Here is a 26,222-nt window from a genome sequence, read left to right as displayed (position 1 = left end):
CCAGAAATCCTCCCCTCCTTGTATTTTTTTAACTTTCTAAAATGGGAAACAGAAGAAGGAGTCACGCGGGGAGTGCTCATACTCCTCGAAGGCTCAGATTGGGGTGCCTAAATGTGTGTGGATGTAACCAAGATGTGAAAAAAGGAGAGATAGGTAGTATGTTTGAGGAAAGGAACCTGGATGTTTTGGCTCTGAGTGAAACGAAGCTCAAGGGTGAAGGGGAAGAGTGGTTTGGGAATGTCTTGGGAGTAAAGTCAGGGGTTAGTGAGAGGACAAGAGCAAGGGAAGGAGTAGCAGTACTCCTGAAACAGGAGTTGTGGGAGTACGTGATAGAATGTAAGAAAGTAAATTCTCGATTAATATGGGTAAAACTGAAAGTTGATGGAGAGAGATGGGTGATTATTGGTGCATATGCATCTGGGCATGAGAAGAAAGATCATGAGAGGCAAGTGTTTTGGGAGCAGCTGAATGAGTGTGTTAGTGGTTTTGATGCACGAGACCGGGTTATAGTGATGGGTGATTTGAATGCAAAGGTGAGTAATGTGGCAGTTGAGGGAATAATTGGTATACATGGGGTGTTCAGTGTTGTAAATGGAAATGGTGAGGAGCTTGTAGATTTATGTGCTGAAAAAGGACTGATGATTGGGAATACCTGGTTTAAAAAGCGAGATATACATAAGTATACTTATGTAAGTAGGAGAGATGGCCAGAGAGCGTTATTGGATTACGTGTTAATTGACAGGCGCGCGAAAGAGAGACTTTTGGATGTTAATGTGCTGAGTGGTGCAACTGGAGGGATGTCTGATCATTATCTTGTGGAGGCTAAGGTGAAGATTTGTATGGGTTTTCAGAAAAAAAGAGTGAATGTTGGGGTGAAGAGGGTGGTGAGAGTAAGTGAGCTTGGGAAGGAGACTTGTGTGAGGAAGTACCAGGAGAGACTGAGTACAGAATGGAAAAAGGTGAGAACAATGGAAGTAAGGGGAGTGGGGGAGGAATGGGATGTATTTAGGGAATCAGTGATGGATTGCGCAAAAGATGCTTGTGGCATGAGAAGAGTGGGAGGTGGGTTGATTAGAAAGGGTAGTGAGTGGTGGGATGAAGAAGTAAGAGTATTAGTGAAAGAGAAGAGAGAGGCATTTGGACGATTTTTGCAGGGAAAAAATGCAGTTGAGTGGGAGACGTATAAAAGAAAGAGACAGGAGGTCAAGAGAAAGGTGCAAGAGGTGAAAAAAAAGGGCAAATGAGAGTTGAGGTGAGAGAGTATCATTAAATTTTAGGGAGAATAAAAAGATGTTCTGGAAGGAGGTAAATAAAGTGCGTAAGACAAGGGAGCAAATGGGAACTTCAGTGAAGGGCGCAAATGGGGAGGTGATAACAAGTAGTGGTGATATGAGAAGGAGATGGAGTGAGTATTTTGAAGGTTTGTTGAATGTGTTTGATGATGGAGTGGCAGATATAGGGTGTTTTGGTCGAGGTGGTGTGCAAAGTGAGAAGGTTAGGGAAAATGATTTGGTAAACAGAGAAGAGGTATATATATATATATATATATATATATATATATATATATATATATATATATATATATATATATATATATATATTCTCACATGCAGTTTCTCACATGTGAGAAACTGCAAAAACTGGTGACTGACTTTGGTAAAGTGTGTGAAAGAAGAAAGTTAAGAGTAAATGTGAATAAGAGCAAGGTAATTAGGTACAGTAGGGTTGAGGGTCAAGTCAATTGGGAGGTAAGTTTGAATGGAGAAAAACTGGAGGAAGTAAAGTGTTTTAGATATCTGGGAGTGGATCTGGCAGCAGATGGAACCATGGAAGCGGAAGTGGATCATAGGATGGGGGAGGGGGCGAAAATTCTGGGAGCCTTGAAGAATGTGTGGAAGTCGAGAACATTATCTCGGAAAGCAAAAATGGGTATGTTTGAAGGAATAGTGGTTCCAACAATGTTGTATGGTTGCGAGGCGTGGGCTATGGATAGAGTTGTGCGCAGGAGGATGGATGTGCTGGAAATGAGATGTTTGAGGACAATGTGTGGTGTGAGGTGGTTTGATCGAGTAAGTAACGTAAGGGTAAGAGAGATGTGTGGAAATAAAAAGAGCGTGGTTGAGAGAGCAGAAGAGGGTGTTTTGAAATGGTTTGGGCACATGGAGAGAATGAGTGAGGAAAGATTGACCAAGAGGATATATATGTCGGAGGTGGAGGGAACGAGGAGAAGTGGGAGACCAAATTGGAGGTGGAAAGATGGAGTGAAAAAGATTTTGTGTGATCGGGGCCTGAACATGCAGGAGGGTGAAAGGAGGGCAAGGAATAGAGTGAATTGGATCGATGTGGTATACCGGGGTTGACGTGCTGTCAGTGGATTGAATCAGGGCATGTGAAGCGTCTGGGGTAAACCATGGAAAGCTGTGTAGGTATGTATATTTGCGTGTGTGGACGTATGTATATACATGTGTATGGGGGTGGGTTGGGCCATTTCTTTCGTCTGTTTCCTTGCGCTACCTCGCAAACGCGGGAGACAGCGACAAAAAAAAGAAAAAAAAAAATATATATATATATATATATATATATATATATATATATATATATATATATATATAGGTAGGTTTGCGGCAGGGGTGTGTGATGTCTCCATGGTTGTTTAATTTGTTTATGGATGGGGTTGTTAGGGAGGTGAATGCAAGAGTTTTGGAAAGAGGGGCAAGTATGAAGTCTGTTGGGGATGAGAGAGCTTGGGAAGTGAGTCAGTTGTTGTTCGCTGATGATACAGCGCTGGTGGCTGATTCATGTGAGAAACTGCAGAAGCTGGTGGCTGAGTCTGGTAAAGTGTGTGAAAGAAGAAAGTTAAGAGTAAATGTGAATAAGAGCAAGGTAATTAGGTACAGTAGGGTTGAGGGTCAAGTCAATTGGGAGGTAAGTTTGAATGGAGAAAAACTGGAGGAAGTAAAGTGTTTTAGATATCTGGGAGTGGATCTGGCAGCGGATGGAACCATGGAAGCGGAAGTGGATCATAGGGTGGGGGAGGGGGCGAAAATCCTGGGAGCTTTGAAGAATGTGTGGAAGTCGAGAACATTATCTCGGAAAGCAAAAATGGGTATGTTTGAAGGAATAGTGGTTCCAACAATGCTGTATGGTTGCGAGGCGTGGGCTATGGATAGAGTTGTGCGCAGGAGGATGGATGTGCTGGAAATGAGATGTTTGAGGACAATGAGTGGTGTGAGGTGGTTTGATCGAGTAAGTAACGTAAGGGTAAGAGAGATGTGTGGAAATAAAAAGAGCGTGGTTGAGAGAGCAGAAGAGGAAGTTTTGAAATGGTTTGGGCACATGGAGAGAATGAGTGAGGAAAGATTGACCAAGAGGACATATGTGTCGGAGGTGGAGGGAACGAGGAGAAGTGGGAGACCAAATTGGAGGTGGAAAGATGGAGCGAAAAAGATTTTGTGTGATCGGGGCCTGAACATGCAGGAGGGTAAAAGGAGGGCAAGGAATAGAGTGAACTGGATCGATGTGGTATACCGGGGTTGACGTGCTGTCAGTGGATTTAATCAGGGCTTGTGAAGCGTCTGGAGTAAACCATGGAAAGCTGTGTAGGTATGTATATTTGCGTGTGTGGACGTATGTATATACATGTGTATGGAGGTGGGTTGGGCCATTTCTTTCGTCTGTTTCCTTGCGCTACCTCGCAAACGCGGGAGACAGCGGCAAAAAAAAAAAAAAAAAAAAAATATATATATATATATATATATATATATATATATATATATATATATATATATATATATATATAAAAGGGGGTGACTGTATTATTGACTGGTTGGTAAGGTTATTTAATGTATGTATGACTCATGGTGAGGTGCCTGAGGATTGGCGGAATGCGTGCATAGTGCCATTGTACAAAGGCAAAGGGGATAAGAGTGAGTGCTCAAATTACAGAGGTATAAGTTTGTTGAGTATTCCTGGTAAATTATACGGGAGGGTATTGATTGAGAGGGTGAAGGCATGTACAGAGCATCAGATTGGGGAAGAGCAGTGTGGTTTCAGAAGTGGTAGAGGATGTGTGGATCAGGTGTTTGCTTTGAAGAATGTATGTGAGAAATACTTAGAAAAGCAAATGGATTTGTATGTAGCATTTATGGATCTGGAGAAGGCATATGATAGAGTTGATAGAGATGCTCTGTGGAAGGTATTAAGAATATATGGTGTGGGAGTCAAGTTGTTAGAAGCAGTGAAAAGTTTTTATCGAGGATGTAAGGCATGTGTACATGTAGGAAGAGAGGAAAGTGATTGGTTCTCAGTGAATGTAGGTTTGCGGCAGGGGTGTGTGATGTCTCCATGGTTGTTTAATTTGTTTATGGATGGGGTTGTTAGGGATGTGAATGCAAGAGTTTTGGAAAGAGGGGCAAGTATGAAGTCTGTTGGGGATGAGAGAGCTTGGGAAGTGAGTCAGTTGTTGTTCGCTGATGATACAGCGCTGGTGGCTGATTCATGTGAGAAACTGCAGAAGCTGGTGACTGAGTTTGGTAAAGTGTGTGAAAGAAGAAAGTTAAGAGTAAATGTGAATAAGAGCAAGGTTATTAGGTACAGTAGGGTTGAGGGTCAAGTCAATTGGGAGGTAAGTTTGAATGGAGAAAAATTGGAGGAAGTAAAGTGTTTTAGATATCTGGGAGTGGATCTGGCAGCGGATGGAACCATGGAAGCGGAAGTGGATCATAGGGTGGGGGAGGGAGTGAAAATTCTGGGAGCCATGAAGAATGTGTGGAAGTCGAGAACATTATCTCGGAAAGCAAAAATGGGTATGTTTGAAGGAATAGTGGTTTCAACAATGTTGTATGGTTGCGAGGCGTCGGCTATGGATAGAGTTGTGCGCAGGAGGATGGATGTGCTGGAAATGAGATGTTTAAGGACAATGTGTGGTGTGAGGTGGTTTGATAGAGTAAGTAACGTAAGGGTAAGAGAGATGTGTGGAAATAAAAAGAGCGTGGTTGAGAGAGCAGAAGAGGGTGTTTTGAAATGGTTTGGGCACATGGAGAGAATGAGTGAGGAAAGATTGTCCAAGAGGATATATGTGTCGGAGGTGGAGGGAACGAGGAGAAGTGGGAGACCAAATTGGAGGTGGAAAGATGGAGTGAAAAAGATTTTGTGTGATCGGGGCCTGAACATGCAGGAGGGTGAAAGGAGGGCAAGGAATAGAGTGAATTGGATCTATGTGGTATACCGGGGTTGACGTGCTGTCAGTGGATTGAGTCAGGGCATGTGAAGCGTCTGGGGTAGACCATGGAAAGCTGTGTAGGTATGTATATTTGCGTGTGTGGACGTATGTATATACATGTGTATGGGGGTGGGTTGGGCCATTTCTTTCGTCTGTTTCCTTGCGCTACCTCGCAAACGCGGGAGACAGCGACAAAGCAAAAAAAAAAAAATATATGTATATATATATATATATATATATATATATATATATATATATATATATATATATATATATATATATATATATATATTTTCTTTTTTTTTTTTGCTTTGTCGCAAAAAAATATATATATTTTCTTTTTTTTTTTTTTTTGCTTTGTCGCTGTCTCCCACGTTTGCGAGGTAGCGCAAGGAAACAGACGAAAGAAATGGCCCAACCCACCCCCATACACATTTGGACGATTTTTGCAAGGAAATAATGCAAATGACTGGGAAATGTATAAAGGAAAGAGGCGGGAGGTCTAGAGAAAGGTGCAAGAGCTGAAAAAGAGGGCAAATGAGAGTTGAAGTGAGAGGGTATCGTTAAATTTTAGAGAGAATAAAAAGATTTTTGGAAGGAGGTAAATAAAGTGCGTAAGACACGAGAACAAATAGGAACAACGGTGATGGGGGAAAATGGGGAGGTAATAACAGTAGTGGTGAAGTGAGGAGATGGAGTGAGTATTTTGAAGGTTTGCTGAATGTGTTTGATGACAGAGTGGCAGATATAGGGTGTTTTGGTCGAGGTGGTGTGCGAAGTGAGAAGGTCAGGGAGAATGGTTTGGTAAAGAGAGGAGGTAGTGAAAGCTTTGCGGAAGATGAAAACCGGCAAGTCGGCGGATTTGGATGATATTGCAGTGGAATTTATTAAAAAAGGGGGTGACTATGCTGCTGACTGGTTGGTGAGGATATTCATTGTATGTATGGTTCATGGTGAAGTGCCTGAGGATTGGCGGAATGCATACATAGTGCCATTGTACAAAGGCAAAGGAGATAAAGGCGAGTGTTCAAATCACAGAGGTATAAGTTTGTTGAGTATTCCTGAGAAATTATATGGGAGGGTATTGATTATGAGGATGAAGGCATGTACCGAGCATCAGATTGGGGAAGAGCAGTGTGGTTTCAGAAGTGGTAGAGGATGTGTGGATCAGGTGTTTGTTATGAAGAATGTATGTGAGAAATACTTAGAAAAACAAATGGATTTGTATGTAGCATTTATGGATCTGGAAAAGGCATATGATAAGTGTTGATAGAGATGCTCTGTGGAAGGTATTAAGAGTATATGGTATGGGAGGCAAGTTGCTGGAAGAGGTGAAAAGGTTTTAACGAGGATGTAAAGCATGTGTACGAGTAGGAAGAGAGGAAAGTGAGGGACAAGTTAATTCGGAGGCAAGTTTGGAGAAAAACAGGAGGAAGTGAAGTGTTTTAGATATCTGGGAGTGTATTTGGCAGCGGATGGGACCATGGAAGCGGAAGTAAGTCACAGGGTGGGGGAGGGGGCGAAGGTTCTGGGAGCGTTGAAGAATGTGTGGAAGGCGAGAACGTTATCTCGGAGAGCAAAAATGGGTATGTTTGAAGGAATAGTGGTTCAAAAAATGTTATACGGTTGCGAGGCGAGGGCTATAGACATGGTTGTGCGGAGTGTGGATGTGTTGCAAATGAGATGTTTGAGGACACTATGTGATGTCAGGTGGTTTGATCGAGTAAGTAATGAAAGGGTTTGGGAGATGTGTGGTAATAAAAAGAGTGTGGTTGAGAGAGCTAAAGAGGGTGTATTGAAATGGTTTGGGCACATGGAGAGAATGAGTGAGGAAAGATCGACCAAGAGGATGTATGTGTCAGAGGTGGAGGAGAAGTGGGAGACCAAATTGGAGGTGGAAGGATGGAGTGAACAAGATTTTGAGTGATCGGGGCCTGAACATACAGGAGGGCGAAAGGCGTGCAAGGAATAGAGTGAACTGGAACGTTGTGGTATACCGGGGTCGATGTGCTGTCAATGGATTGATCCAGGGTATGCGAAGCGTCCTGGGTAAACTATGGAAAATTCTGTGGGGCCTATATGTGGAAAGGGAGCTGTGGTTTCGGTGCATTACACATAACATCTAGGGACTGAGAGTGAACGAATGTGGCCTTTGTTGTCTTTTCCTAGCGCTATCTTGCGCCCGTGTGGGGAGGGGGGGGGGGGGAGGTTGCCATTTCATGTGTGGCGGGGTAGCGACGAGAATGGATGAAGGCAGGAAGTATGAATATGTATATGTGTATATATGTATATGTCTGTGTATGTATATGTTGAAATGTATAGGTAGGTATATGTGCGTGTGTGGGCGTGTATGTATATACATTTGTATGTGGGTGGGTTGGGCCATTCTTTCGTTTGTTTCCTTGCGCTACCTCGCTAACACGGGAGACACCGACAAAGTATAAAAAAAAAATAAATAAAGATATAAATATATATGTATATAATGCACCGAATCCACAGCTCCCTTTCCACATCCAGGCCCCACAAAACTTTTCATTGTTTACCCGACTCTTCACATGCCCTGGTTTAATCAATTAACAATACGTCGACCCCGGTATACCACATCTTCCCAATTCACTCTATTCTTTGCACGTCTTTTACCCTTCTGTATGTTCTGGCCTCGATCGCTCAAAATCTTTTTCACCCCATCCTTCCACCTCCAATTTAGTCTCCCACACATCTCTCTTACCCTTTCATTGCTTACTCGATCAAACCACCTCACACCACATACTGTCATCAAACATCCCATTTCCAACACATCCACCCTCCTCCGCACAACCCTATCTATAGGCCATTCCTCGCAACCATATAACATTGTTGAAACCACTATTCCTTCAAACATACCACCCATTTTTGCTCACCGAGATAACGTTTTCGCCTTTCATACATTCTTCAACGCTTCCAGAACTTTCGCTCCTTTCCCCACCCTGTGACTCACTTCCGCTTCCATGTTTCCATCCGCTGCCAAATCCACTCCCAGATATCTAAAACACTTCACTTCCTCCAGTTTTTCTCCATTTAACCTTACCTCCCAATCAACTTGTCCCTCAACCCTACTGTACCTAATAACCTTGCTCTTATCCACATTTACTCTCAGCTTTCTTCTTTCACACACTTTACCAAACTCAGTCACCAACTTCTGCAGTTTCTCACCCGAATCAGCCACCTACGCTGTATCATCAGCGAACAACAACTGACTCACTTCCTATGCCCTCTCATCCACAACAGACTGCATACTTGCCCCTCTCTCCAAAACTCTTGCATTCACCTCTCTAATAACCCATACATAAACAAATTAAACAACTATGGAGATATCACGCACCCCAGCCGCAAACCGACATTCACTAAGAACCACTCACTTTCCTCTCTTCCTACTCGTACACATGCCTTCCATCCTCAATAAAAACTTTTCATTTCTTCTAACAACTTACATCCCTCACAATTTACCCTTAAAACCTTCCAGAAAGCATCTCCATCCACCCTATCATATGCCTTCTCCAGATCCATAAATGCTACAAACAAATCCATTTGTTTTTCTAAGTATTTCTCACATACATTCTTCAAAGGAAACACCTGATCCACACATCCTCTACCACTTCTGAAACCACACTGCTCTTCCCCAATCTGATGTTCTGTACATGTCCTCACCCTCCCAATCAATACCCTTCCATATAATTTCCCATGAATACTCAACGAACTTATGCCTCTGTAATTTGAACACTCACCTTTATCCCCTTTGCCTTTGTACAATGGCACTATGCATGCATTCCACCAATACTCAGGCACTTCACCATGATCCATTAATACATTGAATATCCTTACCAACCAGTCAACAACACAGTCACCCCATTTTCAATAAATTCTACTGCAATACCATCCAAACACGCCACCTTGTCGGCTTTCATCATCCGCAAAGCTTTCATTTCCTCTTCTCTGTACATCTAAAGCATTCTCTTTGACCGTCTCACTTCACACACCATCCCCACCAAAACACCCTATATGTGCCACTCTATCATCAAACACAGTCAACAACATTCAAAATAATCACTCCATCTCCTTCTCACTTCATCACCACTTGTTATTACCTCCCCATTTGCCCTCCTTCACCGATGTTTGCATTTCTTCTCTTTTCTTACGCATTTTATTTACCTTCTAAAACATATTTTTATTCTCCCTAAAATCTAATGATACTCTCTCACCCCAGCTCTCATTTGATGTCTTTTCAAGAAGGTTCTGGGAGCGTTGAAAAATGTGTGGAAGGCGAGAACGTTATTTCATAGAGCAAAAATGGGTATGTTTGAAGGAACAGTGGTTCCAACAATGTTATATGATTGCAAGGTATGGGCTATGCTAGGGTTGTGCGGAGGAGGGTGGATGTGTTGGAAATGAGATGTTTGAGGACAATATGAGGTGTGAGGTGGTTTAAGTAATGAAAGGGTAACAGAAATGTGAGGAAATAAAAAGTGTGTGGTTGAGAGATCAGAAGAGGATGTGTTGAAATGGTTTGGTCACATGGAGAGAATGAGCGAAGAAAGATTGACAAAAAGGATATATCTGTCTGAGGTGGAGGGAAGAAGATGCGGGAGACCAAATTGGAGGTGAAAGGATGGAGTGAAAAAGATTTTGAGCGATCGGGGCCTGAACATACAGGAGGGTGAAACACGTGCAAGGAATAGAGTGGACTGGAACGATGTGGTATACCGGGGGCGACGTGCTGTCAATGGAGTGAACCAGTGAATGTGAAGCGTCTGGGGTAAACCATGGTAAGTTTTGCGGGGCCTGGATGTCGAAAGGGAGCTGTGGTTTCGGTGCATTACACATGACAGAGACTGAGCGTGAACGAATGTGGCCTTTTTTGCTTATTCCTGGCGCTGCCTCGCTGGAAGGAGAGGGGGAGGGTAATGCTATTTCGTGTGTGGCGGGGTGGCGACGAGAATTGATGAAGGCAGCAAGTATGGATATGTGCATGTGTGTATATGTCTGTGTATGTATATGTATGTATACGTTGAAATGTATAGGTATGTATACGTGCGTGTGTGGGCGTTTATGTATATACATATGAATGTGGGTGGGTTGGGCCATTCATTCCTCGTCTGTTTCCTTGAACTATCTTGCTAACGCGGCAGACAGCGGTTATGTAAAATATGTAAATAAATAAATATCCAACCAAAATGATGTCTTCTGGCTCGAGATGACAGTTGTCCTTGCTGGCTTGAATATGCAGAAACAACAGGGAGTGAGGAGTCTGCCTCCTGCTTATCACCAGTTATCACTGCTAGTGAGGAGTCTGTCTCCTGCTTATCACCAGTTATCACTGCTAGTGAGGAGTCTGTCTCCTGCTTATCACCAGTTATCACTGCTAGTGATGAATCTGTCTCCTGCTTATCACCAGTTATCACTGCTAGTGATGAATCTGTCTCCTGCTTATCACCAGTTATCACTGCTAGTGAGGAGTATGCCTCCTGCTTATCACCAGTTATCACTGCTAGTGAGGAGTCTGCCTCCTGCTTATCACCAGTTATCACTGCTAGTGAGGAGTCTGTCTCCTGCTTATCACCAGTTATCACTGCTAGTGATGAATCTGTCTCCTGCTTATCACCAGTTATCACTGCTAGTGAGGAGTATGCCTCCTGCTTATCACCAGTTATCACTGTTAGTGAGGAGTCTGCCTCCTGCTTATCACCAGTTATCACTGCTAGTGAGGAGTCTGTCTCCTGCTTATCACCAGTTATCACTGCTAGTGAGGAGTCTGTCTCCTGCTTATCACCAGTTATCACTGCTAGTGATGAATCTGTCTCCTGCTTATCACCAGTTATCACTGCTAGTGATGAATCTGTCTCCTGCTTATCACCAGTTATCACTGCTAGTGAGGAGTATGCCTCCTGCTTATCACCAGTTATCACTGCTAGTGAGGAGTCTGCCTCCTGCTTATCACCAGTTATCACTGCTAGTGAGGAGTCTGCCTCCTGCTTATCACCAGTTATCACTGCTAGTGAGGAGTCTGCCTCCTGCTTATCACCAGTTATCACTGCTAGTGAGGAGTCTGTCTCCTGCTTATCACCAGTTATCACTGCTAGTGAGGAGTCTGTCTCCTGCTTATCACCAGTTATCACTGCTAGTGATGAATCTGTCTCCTGCTTATCACTAGTTATCACTGCTAGAGGCAGAGTCCGTCTCCTGCTTATCGCCAGTTATCACTGCTAGTGCGATGTGTGTCTCCTGCTTATCAACAGTTATCACCGCTAGTTAGGAGTCTGTCTCCTGCTTATCAGCAGTTATCACTACTAGTGAGGAGTCACTCTCTCCTGCTTATCACCAGTTATCACTGCTAGTGAGGAGTCTGTCTCCTGCTTATCATCAGTAATCACTGCTAGTGAGGAGCCTGTCTCCTGCTTATCAACAGATATCACTGCTAGTGATAAGTCTGTCTCCTGCTTATCACCAGTTATCACTGCTAGTGAGGAGTCTGTCTCCTGCTTATCACCAGTTATCACTGCTAGTGAGGAGTCTGTCTCCTGCTTATCACCAGTAGTCACTGCTAGTGAGGAGTCTGTCTCCTGCCTATCACCAGTTATCACTGCTAGTGAGGAGTCTGTCTCCTGCCTATCACCAGTTATCACTGCTAGTAAGGAGTCACTCTTTCCTTATCACAAGTTATCACTGCTAGTGAGGAGTCTGTCTGCTGCTTACCACCAGTTATCACTGCTGGTGAGGAGTCTGTCTCCTGCTTATCACCAGTTATCACTGCTAGTGAGGAGTCTCTCTCCTACTTACCAGTTATCACTGCTATTGAGGAGTCATTCTCCTGCTTATCACCAGTTATTACTGCTACTGAGGAGTGTGTCTCCTGCTTATCATCAGTTATCACTGTTAGTGAGGAGTCTGTCTCCCTCTCATCGCCAGTTGTCACTGTCAGTGAGGAGCCACTCTCTCCTGCTTATCACCAATTATCACTGTTAAAGAGGAGTCTGTCTCTTGCTTATCACCAGTTATCACTGCTAGTGAGGAGTCACTCTCTCCTGCTTATCACGTTATCACTGCTAGTGAGGAGTCTGTCTCCTGCTTATCACCAGTTATCACTGCTACTGAGGAGTAACTCTCTCCTGCTTACCACCAGTTATCACTGCTAGTGAGGAGTCTGTCTCCTGCTTATCACCAGTTATTACTGCTGGTGAGGAGTCACTCTCTCCTGCTTATCACCAGTTATCACTGCTACTGAGGAGTCACTCTCTCCTGCTTATCACCAGTTATCATTGCTTGTGAGGAGTCTGTCTCCTGCTTATCACCATTCATCACTGCTAGTGAGGAGTCTTGTCTCCTGCTTATCACCATTCATCACTGCTAGTGAGGAGTCTTGTCTCTTGCTTATCACCATTTATCACTGCTAGTGAGGAGTCTGTCTCCTGCTTATCACCAGTTATTACTGCTGGTGAGAAGTCACTCTCCTGTTTATCACCATTTATCACTGTTAGTGAGGAGTCTGTCTCCTGCTTATCACCAGTTATCACTGCTAGTGAGGAGTCTGTCTTCTGCTTATCATCAGTTATCACTGCTAGTGAGAAGTCATTCTCCTGCTTATCACCAGTTATTACTGCTACTGAGGAGTCTGTCTCCTGCTTATCACCAGTTATCACTGTTAGTGAGGAGTCTGTCTCCCTCTCATCACCAGTTATCAATGTTACTGAGGAGCCACTCTCTCCTGCTTATCACCAGTTATCAATGTTAGTGCGGAGTCTGTCTCCTGCTTATCACCAGTTATCACTGCTAGTGCGATGTCTGTCTCCTGCTTATCAACAGTTATTACCGCTAGTTAGGAGTCTGTCTCCTTCTTATCACCAGTTATCACTGCTAGTGAGGAGTCACTCTCTCGTGCTTATCACTAGTTATCACTGCTAGAGGCAGAGTCCGTCTCCTGCTTATCGCCAGTTATCACTGCTAGTGCGATGTGTGTCTCCTGCTTATCAACAGTTATCACCGCTAGTTAGGAGTCTGTCTCCTGCTTATCAACAGTTATCACCGATAGTTAGGAGTCTGTCTCCTGCTTATCACCAGTTATCACTACTAGAGGAGTCACTCTCCTGCTCATCACCAGTTATCACTGCTAGAGAGGAGACTCTCCTGCTTATCACGTTATCACTGCTAGAAGAGTAACTCTCCCCTGCTTATCAACAGTTATCACTGCAAGTTAGGAGTCTGTCTCCTGCTTATCACCAATTATCACTGCTAGTGAGGAGTCACTCTCTCCTGCTTATGACGTTATCACTGCTCGTGAGGAGTCTGTCTCCTGCTCATCATCGGTTATCACTGCTAGAGGAGTCACTCTCCCCTGCTTATCACTTTATCAGTGCTAGTGAGGAGTCTGTCTCCTGCTTACCATCAGTTATCACTGCTAGTGAGGAGTCTGTCTCCTGCTTATCACCAGTTATCACTTCTAGTGAGGAGTCTGTCTCTTGCTTATCACCAGTAATCATTGCTAGTGAGAAACATGTCTCCTGCTCATCACCAGTTATCACTGCTAATGAGGAGTCACTCTCTCCTGCTTATCACCAGTTATCACTGCTAGTGAGGAGTCACTCTCCTGCTTATCACCAGTTATCACCGCTAGTGAGGAGTCTGTCTCCTGCTTATCCCCATTTATCACTGCTAGTGAGGAGTCACTCTCTCCTGCTTATCACCAGTTATCACTGCTAGTGAGGAGTTAGTCTCCGCTTATCACATTATCACTGGTAGTGAGGAGTCACTCTATCCTGCTTACACATTATCACTGGTAGTGAGGAGTCACTCTATCCTGCTTATCACGTTATCAATGTTAGTGAGGAGTCTGTCTCCTGCTTATCACCAGTTATCACTGCTAGTGTGGAGTCTGTCTCCTGCTTATCACCAGTTATCACTGCTAGTGAGGAGTCTGTCTCCTGCTCATCACCAGTTATCACTGCTAGTGAGGAGTCTGTATCATGCTTATCACCAGTTATCACTGTTAGAGGAGTCTGTCTCCTGCTCATCACCAGTTATCACTGCTAGTGAGGAGTCTGTCTCCTGCTTATCACCAGTTATCATTGCCAGTGAGGAGTCACTCTCTCCTGCTTATCACCAGTTATCACTGCATGTAAGGAGTCTGTCTCATGCTTATTACGTTATCACTGCTAGAGGACTCTGTCTCTTGCTTATCACCAGTTATCACTGCTAGTGAGGAGTCTGTCTCCTGCTTATCACCAGTTATCATTGCTAGTGAGGACTCTGTCTCCTGCTTTTCACCAATTATCACTGCTAGTGAGGAGTCTGTCTCCTGCTTATCACCAGCTGTCCTACATTTTATTAATGAAAATTAGAAGCAAAAAGTTGACTCAAATTTGAAGGACCACTATTATCATTCTGTTCATAATTACCCAAGAAAAAATTCAGTCAAAGAGTCCTGATGCTACCCTGGACTTTTCTAAAGGTTCCACAACCTCCAGTAGCTAGGAAATGTAGACTCCTTTGAAGCGAGATTTTCTTTGACGAGACTGGACTCCCAATGATATGGCATTGCCAAAGGTAACTTTTCTCTCAAAATGTAACCTCAAGCAGGCAGAGTCAAGAAACACCAAGATAGTTACTCAATAATGAACAGGTATGTCAAGTTTAATCTTTTAATAAGATAATTCAAAACCCAGTCGGTCATGAACAATGTGTGGGGCAAACTACCACAATCTTCATATTCATTAGACATTAGACTTATCATTATAATAAAAGAACAACCGCTGATGTAACACTCAGACCAATGCTTGAGCTTCTGCATCTTGTGAAGCTTTGGTAAAACTTGCATAGCTTGAAAAGTGCAAGAGCTTACTACAGATTGAGACATTTTGAAAAGCTGAGGAAACTTTCTTGTTCATGTACCTCAGGCCATCACCTTCAAAGTATCATGGGTTTAGGAAGACGGATACAAAGTGCAATTATGGGAACAAAACTCTGGGAACAGATTACAACATAAGTGTGATTAAGACATTATCTGAGTGAATTATGTTTCCTCTTTCAAAGCAAGAAGGGACAAAGCATTTCTCATATCACATTATATGGATGTCTATACTGCCTAACCTGAGACATATCACAATCCAATGCACCTACAGTTCGTATTCTCAAATGCAAAAAAATGATGTAGTTTTAAAAAGATACAGACACAAAGAAAGAACAAAGGTAGAAACACATATGGTATGCACAGCAGGAGTAAAAACAAAGGTTAAGTAAAAGGATATTTGTAATCCATGAACATACATACATGTGCAGTGGCTAAACAGATGTATGACTGAAAGTGCTATGCTGGATATAGATAAACTGTTAGAAATCTAGAGAATATAAACAGATTGGTTTGGAAAGGTAAGTGGAGGTAAGTGGAAAGAAAAATAAAAGGTAACACGAACTACAGAGGTATAAATTTCTGAAGTATACCTGGTAAGTTGTATCAGAGAGTACTGACTGAGAGGGTGAAGACATGTACAAAGCATCAGATTGGGGAAGAGCAGTGTGGTTTCAGAGGTGTTAGAGGATGTGTGGATCAGGTGTTTGCTTTGAAAAATGTATGTGAACTTTATTTTGAGAAACATGAATTTGTATGTGACATTTATGGATCTGGAGAAGGCATATGACATGATTAACAGAGATGCTTTGTGGATAGTCTTAAGAATATATGATGTGGGAGGAAAGCTGTTAGAAGCAGTGAGAAGTTTTATCAAGGGTGTACGGCTTGTGATCGAGTAGGAAGACAGGAAAGTGAATGGTTCAAAGCGAAGGTTGATCTGTGGAAGGGGTGTGAGATGTCTCCATGGTTGTTCTTTATGTTTATGGATGATGGTGCTGATGGAGGTAAATGCAAGGGTCTTGGAGAAAGGGGGGTGACTGTGCAGTCTGTGGGGGGATGAAAGGACCTGGAAAGTGAGTCAGATGTCATTTGCTGATAATACAGCAATGATGGCAGATTCAAGTGAGAAACTGCAAAAGTTGGTGCTGAATTTGGAAGAGAGTGTTAAAGGAGAAATTTGACAGTAAATGTGAATAAGAGCAAGGTTATTAGGTTCAGTAGGGTTGAGAGACAAGTTAAATGGGGTGTGAGCTTGAATGAGGAAAGACTGGAGGAGAGGACATGGCAGAAATGGATCTACGGAAGTGGAAGTGAGTCAAAGGGTGGGGGAGGGGGCAAAGGATCTAGGCACACTGAGGAATGTGTGGAAAGAGAGACTCTTACCTAAAGGGCAAAAATGCATATATTTGAAGGAATAGTAGTCCTAACAATATTATATGGATGAGGCATGGGCTATTAAAAAGGTTGTGCAGAGGAGGGTGGATGTGTTGTAAATGAGATGTTTGAGGACATGTGGTGTGACATGGTTTGATCAAGTAAGAAATGTAAGGGCAAGAGAGATAAGTGGGAATAAAAAGTGAGAGACAACAGAGAGGGTGTGCAGAAATGGTTTGGATGAATGGAGAGAATAAGTGAGGAAAGGCTGACAAAGAGGATATATGTGTCAGAGGTGGAGGAAACAAGAAGACCAAACTGGAGATGGAAGAATGGAGAGAAGATCTCAAGCAATCAGGGCCTGAACATGCAGGAGAGTGAATGGCATGCATGGATAGAATGAATTGAAAAGATGTGGTTTACTGGGGTCAATGTACTCTCAGTGGTCTGAACCAGGGTATGTGAAGCATCCCGGTAAACCATGGAAAGGTCTGTGTAGCCTGGATGTGATAGGGAACTGTTTTGGTGCATTACACAACACGACAGCCAGAGAATGGATGTGAGCGGATGTGGCCTTTTTTCGTCAGTTCCTGGCATTACCTCTTTTATGCAGGAAACAGCAATCACGTATAAAAAAAAAATCTTAAGAAGAAAGTAAAGTAATTAGTGCTATGATGGTTAAAACTATTTTTGTTCTTATTTATTTATCATACTTTGTCGCTGTCTCCCGCGTTAGCGAGGTAGCACAAGGAATCAGACAAAAGAATGGCCCAACCCACCCACATACACATGTATATACATACACGTCCACACACACACACATATACATACCTATACATCTCAATGTATACATATATATACACACAGACATATACATACATACACATGTATATAATTCATACTGTCTGCCCTTATTCCTTCCCGTCGCCACCCCGCCACACATGAAGAGACAACTCCCTCCCCCCGCATGTGTGCGAGGTAGCACTAGGAAAAGACAACCAAGGCCACTTTCGTCACACTCAGTCTCTAGCTTTCATGTATAATGCACCGAAACCACAGCTCCCTTTCCACATCCAGGCCCCACAGAACTTTCCATGATTTACCCCAGACGCTTCACATGCCCTGGTTCAATCCAATGACAGCATGTCGACCCCGGTATACCACATCGTTCCAATTCACTCTATTCCTTGCACGCCTTTCACCCTCCTGCATGTTCAGGCCCCGATCACTCAAAATCTTTTTCAATACATCTTTCCACCTCCAATTTGGTCTCCCACTTCTCCTCGTTCCCTCCACCTCTGACATATACATCCTCTTGGTCAATCTTTCCTCACTCATTCTCTCCATGTGACCAAACCAATTCAAAACACCCTCTTCTGCTCTCTAAACCACACTCTTTTTATTACCACACATCTCTCTCACCCTTTCATTGCTTACTCGATCAAACCACCTCACACCACATATTGTCCTCAAACATATCGTTTCCAACACATCCACCCTCCTCCGCACAACTCTATCTATAACCCATGCCTCACAAACATATAATATTGTCAGAACCACTATTCCTTCAAACATACCCATTTTTGCTTTCCATGATAACGGTCTCGCCTTCCATACATCTTTCAACGCTCCCAAAACTTTTGCCCCCTTCCCCACTCTATGACTCACTTCCGCTTCCATGGTTCCATTCTCTGCCAAATCCACTCCCAGATATCTAAAACACTTCACTTCCTCCAGTTTTTCTCCATTCAAACGTACCTCCCAACTGACTTGTCCCTCAACCCTACTGTACCTAATAACTTTGCTCTTATTCACATTTACTCTCAGCTTTCTTCTTTCACACACTTTACCATACTCAATCACCACTTTCTGCAATTTCTCACCCAAATCAGCCACCAATGCTGTATCATCAGGGAACAACAACTGACTCACTTCCCAAGCTCTCTCATTCATAACAGACTGCATACTTGCCCCTCTACAAAACTCTTGCATTCACCTCCCTAACAACCCAATCCATAAACAAATTAAACAACCGTGGAAACATTAGCATCCCTGCCGCAAACCAACATTCACTGAGAATCAATCACTTTCCTCTCTTCCTACTCGTACACATGCTTTACATCCTCGATAAAAACTTTTCATTGCTTCTAACAACTTGCCTCCCACACCATGTATTGTTGATACCTTCCACAGAGTGTCTCTATCAACTCTATCATATGCCTTCTCCAGATCCATAAATGTTACATACAAATCCATTTGCTTTTCTAAGTATTGCTCACATACATTCTTCAAAGCAAACACCTGATCCACACATCCTCTACCACTTCTGAAACCACACTGCTCTTCCCCAGTCTGATGCTCTGTACATGCACATGCCTTCACCCTCTCAATCCATACCCTCCCATATAACTTCCCAGGAATACTCAACAAAGATTGGTTAGAGTAAGTGAGCTTGGAAACAAGATTTGTGTGAGGACACACCAGAATAGAATGAATATAGAATGGCAAAACATGAGAGTAAATGAGGCAAGGGGAGTGGGTGAGGAATGGGAGGTATTTAGGAAAAGAATGTTGGCAAGTGCAATAGATGCATGTGACATGAGAAAGGTGGGAGGTGGGATACAGAGGTACAGAAGCTAGTGAAGGAGAAAAGACAGGAGTTTGGGCAAATGATTGAGTGATGTATACAAGAGAGTGGCAGGAAGACAAGAGGAAGGGGAAGAGTTGAAAAAGAGGGCAAATGAAAACTAGGGTGAGTGAGTATCAGTAATCTATAGGGAAAGTAAGATGTTTTAGGAGGAGGTTAATGAAGTGTGAAAAATAAAAGAACATATGGGAACATCAGTGAACAAGGCAAACTGGGGAAGTATCAACAAGCAGTGATGAAGTGAGGAGATAGAGCGAGTATTTTGAAGCATTGTTGAATGTGTTTGATGACAAGGTGGCAGATGTAAGGTGTTTGGGTCAGGGTGGTAGGCAAAATGAGAGAGTCAGGGAGAGTGCTTCGGTGAAGAGAGATGTAATGAAAGCCTTACATAATATGTAATGTGGTAAGGTGGCTGGAGTGGATAGCATTGCAGTTGAATTTCTTAAGAAAAGGGGTGACTGTGTTGTTAAATTGTTAGTTACAATCTTATTGTATGTTTGGATCACAATGAAGTGCCTGAGAACTGACAGAACGCATATTTGGTGTCACTGTATAAAGGCAAGGGGGATAAGGGTGAGGGGTCAAACTACAAATGTATAAGTTTGTTGAGTGTGCCTCGTAAGTTGCATGGGAGAGTAGTGATTGAGAGGTGAAGGCATGTAAAGAGCATCAGACTGGTGAGGAACAGTGTGGTTTTAGAAGTGGCAGATGATATGTGGTATCAGGTATTTGCTTTAAAGAATGTGTGTCAGAAATACTTAAGAGTAACATATGGATTTGTATGTGGCATCTATGGATCTGAAAAAAGCATAAGATAGGGTTGACAGAGATGCCTTGTCAAAGGTCTTACGAATATATGTGAAGTAGGAAAGCTGCTAAAAGTAGTATGTCATTATCAAGGGTGTAAGGTACATGTATGAATATGAGAAAAAGTGAATGGCTGCAAGTGAAGGTTGGTCTGTGGCAAGGGTATATGATATCACTATGGCTGTTTAATTTGTTTATGGAAGGGGTTGGAGAAGAAGGTAAATGCGAGTCTTGGAGAGAGGAGCAAGTGCGCAGTCTCTAAGAGATGAGAGGGTCTGGGAAATGAGTCAGTTGTTGTTTGCTGATGATATCAGACTTTGAGCAAGCAGGAGGGTGAATGGTGTGCACAGGACTGAATGAATTGGAACAATGAGGTATACAGAGGTCAACATGCTGTCAATGGACTGAACCAGGGCATGTGAAACAACCAGTTAACCATGGAAAGGTCTGTGGGGCCTAGTTGTGCATAGGGCTCTGAGTTCAGTACATTACACAACACCTAGAGAATGGATGTGAGTGAACAAAGGAAATGGCTATAAGTATGAAAAACAAAAGCCATTAAATACATAATGTATGTCACCACAGTATTACTGTGATTCAACAAGTATATAACTTTACATCACTTGATGTTCACCATTAATAATATATTGTATGTTTACACAATACTACTGCAATTCAATCAATGTGTAACTTTACGTCATTTAATGTTCAATGAATCACCAATAGATTATCATTATCATTATTATTATACTTAATCGCTGTCTCCCGCGTTAGCCAGGTAACACAAGGAAACAGACGAAAGAATGGCCCAACCCACCCACATACACACACACATATACAACAGATGTATAATACAAAATATATAAATCAGAAAATTTGCTCTGTAAAAGTTCCTGTACTATGTACATATATTTCACTTATGTACCTATCCAAAGTGTTGTAAATGGAAATGGTGAAGAGCTTGTAGATTTATGTGCTGAAAAAGGACTGATGATTGGGAATACCTGGTTTAAAAAGCGAGATATACATAAGTATACTTATGTAAGTAGGAGAGATGGCCAGAGAGCGTTATTGGATTACGTGTTAATTGACAGGCGTGCGAAAGAGAGACTTTTGGATGTTAATGTGCTGAGAGGTGCTACTGGAGGGATGTCTGATCATTATCTTGTGGAGGCTAAGGTGAAGATTAGTATGGGTTTTCAGAAAAGAGGAGTGAATGTTGGGGTGAAGAAGGTGGTGAGAGTAAGTGAGCTTGGGAAGGAGACCTGTGTGGGGAAGTACCAGGAGAGACTGTGTACAGAATGGAAAAAGGTGAGAACAATGGAAGTAAGGGGAGTGGGGGAGGAATGGGATGTATTTAGGGAATCAGTGATGGATTGCGCAAAAGATGCTTGTGGCATGAGAAGAGTGGGAGGTGGGCTGTTTAGAAAGGGTAGTGAGTGGTGGGATGAAGAAGTAAGAGTATTAGTGAAAGAGAAGAGAGAGGCATTTGGACGATTTTTGCAGGGAAAAAATGCAATTGAGTGGGAGAAGTATAAAAGAAAGAGACAGGAGGTCAAGAGAAAGGTGCAAGAGGTGAAAAAAAGGGCAAATGAGAGTTGGGGTGAGAGACTATCAGTAAATTTTAGGGAGAATAAAAAGATGTTCTGGAAGGAGGTAAATAGGGTGCGTAAGACAAGGGAGCAAATGGGAACTTCAGTGAAGGGCGTAAATGGGGAGGTGATAACAAGTAGCGGTGATGTGAGAAGGAGATGGAATGAGTATTTTGAAGGTTTGTTGAATGTGTCTGATGACAGAGTGGCAGATATAGGGTGTTTTGGTCGAGGTGGTGTGCAAAGTGAGAGGGTTAGGGAAAATGATTTGGTAAACAGAGAAGAGGTAGTAAAAGCTTTGCGGAAGATGAAAGCCGGCAAGGCACCAGGTTTGGATGGTATTGCAGTGGAATTTATTAAAAAAGGGGGTGACTGTATCGTTGACTGGTTGGTAAGGTTATTTAATGTATGTATGACTCATGGTGAGGTGCCTGAGGATTGGCGGAATGCGTGCATAGTGCCATTGTACAAAGGCAAAGGGGATAAGAGTGAGTGCTCAAATTACAGAGGTATAAGTTTGTTGAGTATTCCTGGTAAATTATATGGGAGGGTATTGATTGAGAGGGTGAAGGCATGTACAGAGCATCAGATTGGGGAAGAGCAGTGCGGTTTCAGAAGTGGTAGAGGATGTGTGGATCAGGTGTTTGCTTTGAAGAATGTATGTGAGAAATACTTAGAAAAGCAAATGGATTTGTATGTAGCATTTATGGATCTGGAGAAGGCATATGATAGAGTTGATAGAGATGCTCTGTGGAAGGTATTAAGAATATATGGTGTGGGAGGCAAGTTGTTAGAAGCAGTGAAAAGTTTTTATCGAGGATGTAAGGCATGTGTACGTGTAGGAAGAGAGGAAAGTGATTGGTTCTCAGTGAATGTAGGTTTGCGGCAGGGATGTGTGATGTCTCCATGGTTGTTTAATTTGTTTATGGATGGGGTTGTAAGGGAGGTAAATGCAAGAGTCCTGGAAAGAGGGGCAAGTATGAAGTCTGTTGGGGATGAGAGAGCTTGGGAAGTGAGTCAGTTGTTGTTCGCTGATGATACAGCGCTGGTGGCTGATTCATGTGAGAAACTGCAGAAGCTGGTGACTGAGTTTGGTAAAGTGTGTGGAAGAAGAAAGTTGAGAGTAAATGTGAATAAGAGCAAGGTTATTAGGTACAGTAGGGGTGAGGGTCAAGTCAATTGGGAGGTGAGTTTGAATGGAGAAAAACTGGAGGAAGTGAAGTGTTTTAGATATCTGGGAGTGGATCTGTCAGCGGATGGAACCATGGAAGCGGAAGTGGATCATAGGGTGGGGGAGGGGGCGAAAATTTTGGGAGCCTTGAAAAATGTGTGGAAGTCGAGAACATTATCTCGGAAAGCAAAAATGGGTATGTTTGAGGGAATAGTGGTTCCAACAATGTTGTATGGTTGCGAGGCGTGGGCTATGGATAGAGATGTGCGCAGGAGGATGGATGTGCTGGAAATGAGATGTTTGAGGACAATGTGTGGTGTGAGGTGGTTTGATCGAGTAAGTAACGTAAGGGTAAGAGAGATGTGTGGAAATAAAAAGAGCGTGGTTGAGAGAGCAGAAGAGGGTGTTTTGAAATGGTTTGGGCACATGGAGAGAATGAGTGAGGAGAGATTGACCAAGAGGATATATGTGTCGGAGGTGGAGGGAACGAGGAGAAGAGGGAGACCAAATTGGAGGTGGGAAGATGGAGTGAAAAAGATTTTGTGTGATCGGGGCCTGAACATGCAGGAGGGTGAAAGGAGGGCAAGAAATAGAGTGAATTGGAGTCATGTGGTATACCGGGGTTGACGTGCTGTCAGTGGATTGAAGCAAGGCATGTGAAGCGTCTGGGGTAAACCATGGAAAGCTGTGTAGGTATGTATATTTGCGTGTGTGGACGTGTGTATGTACATGTGTATGGGGGGGGGCGGCCATTTCTTTCGTCTGTTTCCTTGCGCTACCTCGCAAACGCGGGAGACAGCGACAAAGTATAAAAAAAAAAAAAAAAAAAAAAAGCTTGATCTTAAGCTCTTTTTCAATTAATGTTACAATTTTGATCACCCCAATTACATAATTCCTCAACTGTCAATTCTCGGCTGAACGGCTGCCTAAATTCAATAAACTGTTCTTTATTTCTTCATCTAAATGCAATTTTCATAGATGCCAGATATTATATGTCTTTCATAATTCTCCTGATATGGAACTCTTGCAAGAGGTAAGGCAAAAGTATTGGCCTCTAGATCTCTTTTCTGTATCCTCTCCCCTGCTAGATAATAATTGCACCAAGTCTTTCTTTTGCTGTCCTGTCCTCATTCTGTTTCACTTGTTCATACGAATATTTCATCAATCAGTCGTTGGAATTTGTCCCAGTCCTTCTTTAAGATGATGCAATCATTATCATTTCCTTCTTTCAGGAACTAGGCATTATCTGCAAGCATCTAAGCCAGATTATGCAGAACTTGATCAGTTCTATATACGTGTAACAATCATATTTCCTCTCTGGGAGCTGTCCCTTCCTCTGATCCCCATCTTATGTTCTCTTCAACGATAGTCAAAATCAAAAATTACATGATCACTTTTTCCAATAGGAGTATCGTGTGTGTTGAGGCCACATACATGCAAGCATCTGGGGAACAGAGAAACCTGTATCAAAATATCTAATACTAAAATATTCCTTTGATATATCTGTTCTGCAAAAGAATAACTTTAGATATAAACAGTAAAACATTACATTTAATCTACAGTAAATCCTGTGAAGTCAATTTTTCAGCCACTTCTTCTTCACTATCACTTCCCACTTCTGCCTCAGTGACCTGTTGATTAATTTGCTTGGATGTTGTGGAAACATCTATTTCTTCTTCACAATCAAGCATTTCTTCTTCACAATCAAGCATAACACCTTCAATACTTGCTTCATTCATAAATTCCTGGTGAATTTCTACGGATTCCTGTGGAATCTTAAATTCCATATCATTCAGAGTTTGGATATTTTTTGTAATTCTCTTTCTTGTGTAAATGGCATCAGATATCAAACAATTAGTAAACCCTTCTGGTTTGACCATTGATTTTCTCTTCTCTAAATCTTCCTCAACTGCCTTCTGAACCATTTCAGCTGAAGCCTTAGCTTTGGAAAATGCATTACGTATACAATTCATAATATCTTCTCTCTGGAGAGATACTCTACCAGGGAAAACCAGCGAGGTTATCTCACCATGGGGGTTCAGTCCAACAACCAACTTCCCTGACATCACCTGTTGGAAAAAAAATCTCTTAATCATTCAAATTACTAAGCTATAAATTTCTCCTGCTTTACAGTACAAACGTCCATGCAAAAACATTTTTCCAAACCACTCTTGCCATATTTCTGATAGTTCCTCCAATGATGTGTCCCTTAGACTTATTCATATATTCTATTTATTTTGCTTTGTCGCTGGCTCCCGCGTTAGCGAGTTAGCGCAAGGAAACAGATGAAAGAGTGGCCCAACCCACCCATATACACATGTATATACATACACGTCCACACACGCAAATATACATACCTATACATCTCAATGTACACATATATATACACACAAAGACATATACATATATACACATGTGCATAATTCATACTCTCTGCCTTTATTTATTCCCATCGCCACCTTGCCACACATGGAATAACTTCCCCTCCCCCCTCATGTGTGCGAGGTAGCTCTCGGAAAAGACAACAAAGGCCCCATTTGTTCACACTCAGTCTCTAGCTTTCATGTAATAATGCACTGAAACCACAGCTACCTTTCCACATCCAGGCCCTACAGAACTTTCCATGATTTACCCCAGACGCTTCACATGCCCTGGTTCAATCCATTGACAGCACGTCGACCCCAGTATACCACATCGTTCCAATTCACTCTATTCCTTGCATGCCTTTCACCCTCCTGCATGTTCAGGCCCCGATCACTCAAAATCTTTTTCACTCCATTTTTCCACCTCCAATTTGGTCTCCCACTTCTCCTCGTTCCCTCCACCTCTGACACATATATCCTCTTGGTCAATCTTTCCTCACTCATTCTCTCCATGTGACCACACTATTTCAAAACACACTCTTCTGCTCTCTCAACCACACTCTTTTTATTTCCACACATCTCTCTTACCCTTATATTACTTACTCGATCAAACCACCTCACACCACATATTGTCCTCAAACATCTCATTTCCAGCACATCCACCCTCCTGCGCACAACTCTATTCATAGCCCACGCCTCGCAACCATACAACATTGTTGGAACCACTATTCCTTCAAACATACCCATTTTTGCTTTCCGAGATAATGTTCTCGACTTCCACACATTCTTCAAGGCTCCCAGAATTTTCACACCCTCCCCCACCCTATGATTCACTTCCACTTCCAGGGTTCCATCCGCTGCCAGATCCACTCCCAGATATCTAAAACACTTTACTTCCTCCAGTTTTTCTCCATTCAAACTTACATCCCAATTGACTTGACCCTCAACCCTACTGTACCTAATAATCTTGCTCTTATTCACATTTACTCTTAACTTTCTTCTTTCACACACTTTACCAAACTCAGTCACTAGCTTCTGCAGTTTCTCACATGAATCAGCCACCAGTGCTGTATCATCAGCAAACAACAACTGACTCACCTCCCTAACAACCCCATCCATAAACAAATTAAACAACCATGGAGACATCACACACCCCTGCAGCAAACCTAC

General features: G+C 42.7%; 1 protein-coding gene across 3 annotated transcripts in view; it reads right to left on the bottom strand.

Moving 5' to 3' along the window:
- Positions 1-14,875: 14,875 nt before the first annotated feature.
- The window catches only part of LOC139747584 (exosome complex component RRP45-like), a 137,093-nt gene continuing 125,746 nt past the window's right edge, over positions 14,876-26,222 (bottom strand). For all 3 annotated transcript variants that reach the window (XM_071660022.1, XM_071660021.1, XM_071660020.1), the window contains exon 5: positions 14,876-24,758. In XM_071660022.1, coding sequence (XP_071516123.1) covers positions 24,246-24,758 — 513 coding nt within the window. In that variant the 3' untranslated portion in view covers positions 14,876-24,245. The remainder of the gene's footprint in view (positions 24,759-26,222) is intronic.

This window comes from Panulirus ornatus, chromosome 69 (genome assembly GCF_036320965.1).
Source record: "Panulirus ornatus isolate Po-2019 chromosome 69, ASM3632096v1, whole genome shotgun sequence".
In the NCBI taxonomy this organism is placed as follows: Eukaryota; Metazoa; Arthropoda; class Malacostraca; order Decapoda; family Palinuridae; genus Panulirus; species Panulirus ornatus.
The sequence above is the reverse complement of the archived record's forward strand: the minus strand, read 5'-3'. Positions and strand labels throughout refer to the sequence as shown.